This window comes from Pagrus major, chromosome 5 (assembly GCF_040436345.1).
Source record: "Pagrus major chromosome 5, Pma_NU_1.0".
NCBI classification, from domain to species: domain Eukaryota; kingdom Metazoa; phylum Chordata; class Actinopteri; order Spariformes; family Sparidae; genus Pagrus; species Pagrus major.
Window position 1 is genome coordinate 432,754 of NC_133219.1, and position 4,747 is coordinate 437,500.

General features: G+C 39.0%; 1 protein-coding gene across 1 annotated transcript in view; it reads left to right on the plus strand.

Annotated features, from left to right (window-relative positions):
- Positions 1-4,293: 4,293 nt before the first annotated feature.
- The window catches only part of uqcc3 (ubiquinol-cytochrome c reductase complex assembly factor 3), a 3,519-nt gene continuing 3,065 nt past the window's right edge, over positions 4,294-4,747 (plus strand). Inside the window, exon 1 of the mRNA XM_073465650.1 lies at positions 4,294-4,506. Coding sequence (XP_073321751.1) covers positions 4,393-4,506 — 114 coding nt within the window. The 5' untranslated portion in view covers positions 4,294-4,392. The remainder of the gene's footprint in view (positions 4,507-4,747) is intronic.

Below are 4,747 nucleotides of genomic sequence, written 5' to 3' on the forward strand. Positions count from 1 at the left end.
GATTCAAGCAAAAACAACAGAAAAAATATTGATGTATGAGGGTTTTATTGCAGATTTTGTGCGTGTACATTTTTGCCACGAAGGTGTCCAGAGGGAGTATCTGAAAATACATTAAAAATACTAATGCAATCAAATCAATTTTGTTGCTAATCTTTGACATATCCAAGACTCTAATCACCACCAAAGCTCTACCCCCCTGCTATTTATTATATGGAAAATAATTAATTTTTTCTGTTTTTTTGTAATAAATAATTAAATAATTCAAATAATTAAATTGGCAATAAAAAAGGGTTAAAATCCTATCCTGAAAATTATTGAAAGTTTGGTAGTTTTGAGCAAGTTTGAAGTTGTTTAAGTGATTTATGAAAAAAAAAGCAGAAAAAAATATTGATGTATGAGGATTTAATAGCAGTTTTTTTGTGCATGTACATTTTTGCCACGAAGGTGTCCAGAGGGTATTAAATTTGAGGAGGGCACAAGGGTTAACAAATTATAAACAAATTTAAATCATTTGACAATTTCCAAACTGTTTGCAAGAGATGTGGATGTCTTTAGAACTTTTTTTTGTTTAAATGATACCGACTGAATTGAATAAGAATATCAATTAATTGCATGAATAGCATTAATGTATAATTTTAGTATGAAGTTCTTGAATTTTATTACTCAAAAATCCTTTTATTTTTGAGTATCTCTCCAAAGCTGACACTTTAGGTTGGCAGTTGGCCGTCTTGTAATCCCAAAGTGTCAGTTTTTGACAAGTGGGGAAACCTGGAGCGTCATTGTTTGACCAATTGGGAATGAGATCAAAAATAAACTTTTCTTACAAATAGGTCCTATCAGCGAGAAACGAGAGAAATCACCTTGTGTAAGTCCTTTGCAGTAGCTGCTCCACAACACTCTCTTAGAGTACATGCTTGTATTGTATTTAGCTTATCCGACAGAGCTTTTTGTCACACCGCAGTGAGGTTTGTCTCGTCTTGGGTTTTTTGTCTCGTTACTTCCTGTTTTATTTTGAAAATCTAACTCTCCTCTCGTTTCAGGTCACTTGCCCTTCCTCATGTGTCACCGGTCTGATTGTCTCACCTGATCCCTAATCGTTTCCACCTGTTCCCCATTTCCCTCATGTGTATTTAGTCGGCGTCTTCCCTTTGTCTTGTGCCGAAGTGTTTCGTTTTTGTCCGTGCACCTAAGCCTAGTTTCCTCGTCAAAGTCCGCAATTATCACAGAAAGAATTATCTTGTCACGTAAGTTGTCGTCATTTCCTCTTTTAAGAGTGATTTTTTGTTTAATAAATTCTAAGTTTAGCGCTTCATTTTTATGTTCTTTTGTTACCGTTTTTTCCTCCCGCTTGTGGAGTGATTTTTGTTTAGAGAGTTTAGATATTATAGAGCCCCTGTTGAGGTGAGCCTTTTCTTTTGACCCATTTTTGTTTAGATTTGGTTTTCCTCCTTCGGGAGCGTTTTCTGTTATTTACCTAGTTCTTGTTTTCCTCCTTGTGAGAGTGTTTATTTCTTAGTATAGTATTCTGTTTTGTTTGTTTCTATTTAGTCTTCTCCTTCCTTGATGTGTTTTTCCCTCTTTGGGATATTCATTTTGAATTCCGTCTTTATAGTCAGGATACTTGCAGATAGACAGAGTTTCATAGTCTGTTTATTTAATCTCTCTTTAAAAGAAGAATTTGACTTCAATAAAGTGTGCTTGATAACTTTATCCTCTGCTCCTGAGTCCTCATTTGGTCCTGGCCTGACACTTTTGAGGCTGAACCGTAGACTACTCTACAGTAATGACCAAATAATTGCTATATAAACAGATTTTAATGAAGAAGTGTCCACTGTCACCTTCAGGCAGAGCCGGTTCAGACCTTCATGGGGCCCTAGGCAAAATTCTGCTAAGGGGCCCTCCTAACTGAACCCCAAAGTAGTTGTGTGAGTGGCTGAGGCTGCCTGTTCTTCCCCTGTGCTGCTTGTACTGCATGAGGCGGCTGCACTGGAGGATGAAGCTGGCTCATCTGTGCCTGTCCTACTTGAAGCTGGCTCTGTCCCTCCACTGGCTGACTGGCTGGAGTCTGTGCTGCTTGTGAGAAATTTAAGCATAGCACCTGTAAAATATAGATAGGCTACTATTAATTCAGCTCCATCAAATCGGCTGCACTTCTTTTACTTTAATATACTTCTATGTAGGTGATTGTTTATATTATTATTTATTTAGCATCATTGTCATAATATTTCACAGGTTGTATTTATTCACTAAGATATCTGCATCTATATTTGCCTGTGGGCTATCCAAGCAAACAAAATTATATCAATATTTATCCATTACTTTCCGTTTTGTATAAGTGCAGAAGAGTTCATTTGCAAAAGCAGATAATTCCGTTTTTAAAATTTTTCGAAACAATTTTTAATTATTGTTTACACCAGATGATATCAGTCAAATCAGCTGAGTGGCTTTGACAAAGGAGATGAGACATAACAAAACAGACGTAGCTAAAAAAAAAAAAAAAAAAAAAGCTTTATTGAAAACAACACTACAAAGAATAATTCAAAAGCATCAGCTCATCTTGTTCAAAATGGCATTTATCTGTTTTTGCAAATGAACTCTTCTACACTAGCCTACAACTAAAATTATAGAAGCCAGCAAGAAGCACACAGAGACCGGGGTTCACCCAGGGCTCACCGGCCCTGTGAATGTAGGTCAAACACGGACTAGTCCCGTCCCTCCCACTCTCCCACCCGGAGAGGAGAGTTACCTGACTGCTGTTCCCGCAGTTCATTTTCATGTTGTTTTTTCTTCCTCTTTTCATTCCCTGAGGGATAACTCCGCTTCATCTTGCTAGATGCACATGCACTGGGAATCTGACGTGCACGACGGACGGTCACGTCGTCACGTTTTTTTTTTTTTTTTTTTTCCTCTTCCCGCGGGGCTTTTTTTTTTTTTCCTCTTCCCGCTGGGCCTCTATTAGTTCGCGGGGCCCTACGCAACGTGCGTAGTGTGCGTATTGGGTGAACCGGTACTGCCTTCAGGAGTGGCCCCACCAGCAAGAATTCCCCTCTGCTTACTGCACTCTCAGGCTCTAGACCTTAAGTTTACAAGGGCCCATCCACACAAAGGTGCTCTGTGACTTCCAAGGGGCTCAGACAAATGTTTGTCATCTGCCCCCGTGTTGTTTAAGAACACTGCCCTTAAACAACACATCTCTGTATTAGGTAGTAAAAAGCTGGAGAACAAAGAGAGATAGATGATTGAGCAGGACTGTTATGGCTTGGATCTATGTTTAGACTTCTTCTAAAGTTATGAGGACATATCGGGACGTGGTGGACTGATTTATTTCTTTAAACACATCCAGTTCACTTATAGTGTTGTTTGGAGAAAATATATAATTATGATTAATTATTTCAAGTCATGAAATAATCCAGAATTTGTGGTAGCCCAACAGATTGATTGGTTTGCACCTAATTTAAATTTGTATACCTGGAGTAAACACTGGATTTACACACCAAATTAACCAATGTAAAAACAAAAACAATAGGGTTCCAACACCATTCGCGCTTGGACCACCACCAATCAGTATTTAATAATATATTATTTATTAAGTGATCAACATTTTTCTGAATTGTTTTGTTTATTTCTGGTGGAAATATAACGATAGGCCCTCTGGTCAGTGAAATGACAAGGCCTAAAATAGATTTTAGGAGAGAAAGTGGATAGTGGCAGGCAGAGAGTAGTAGCTTAGAAGATTTTAGTTCATCCACAGAAAGTGAATAATCCCTTAGGTGCAAATTGTTTTGTTATGACCAGTAAACTCTGACAGGGAACAGGACCCAAACACAAACACGAGGCAGGTATGATGAAATGAAATCCGAAGCCGTGGCCATGAACATGACTTACAGGTTGGCAACAGCAATCCATTAAATAGTTCCTATTGCTGTGAAGCTCCAGAATTGTTTTGTGGACCATGAAACTTCACCTGACTTTCCATCGGCATGGACATGAGTAGATAATGACTGAATTTTCATTTTTCGGAGAACTTATCCTGTAAGCATTGCATTGTAACTAAATAATAATAATAATAATAATAATAATAATAATAATAATAATAATAATAATAACAACAATGAAAATGAAAGACTTAAATCCACATCACTCAGCTTTATTACCATGACTCTACACACTCCGACACAGCAGGTGGCGGTACAGATATTTAACATTGATTTCCAATCCGCCAATAGCCACAAAGAAGAGGGTGGTCTGTGGGTAAACCAAAGAAGAAGACAAAGTATCCCAGCGTACACTGCTGCTGCGTCTTACCTTACCAAAGAGGTACCAAAGCAGACTGGGCCCTGAATGTGAGTTTATCGGCGTAAATCAGACTGTGTGGCCCTCACCCTCTGAAGGATGAGCCTGCGGACACTTCTGAGCTCCTCTGCCTTGATCGCTATGTTGGGGCTCGGCTATGGGATGTGGGCTTTGATATCTCCCGGAGAGGAGAGACGGAGAGAGCTAGTCAAGGTGATTCATTCAGCTCAACGGTATTATTCAGTGTACCGACAAACTAAGTGCTTAACAAACTATACAACGAGCTGGTAACTTAGCGAGTGCTGTACAGCCTGCTGTGGGTCTAACGGAGTCAGGTTTGTGTCACTTTTGTTTGAATTAAAGGCTTGAACCAGGTTAGCTGACAGGAACTACTCCACCAAGCTTTAACCTCCTGTCTTATGTCTGGAGATGTTTCGTCAGTTGGTTCCATGGG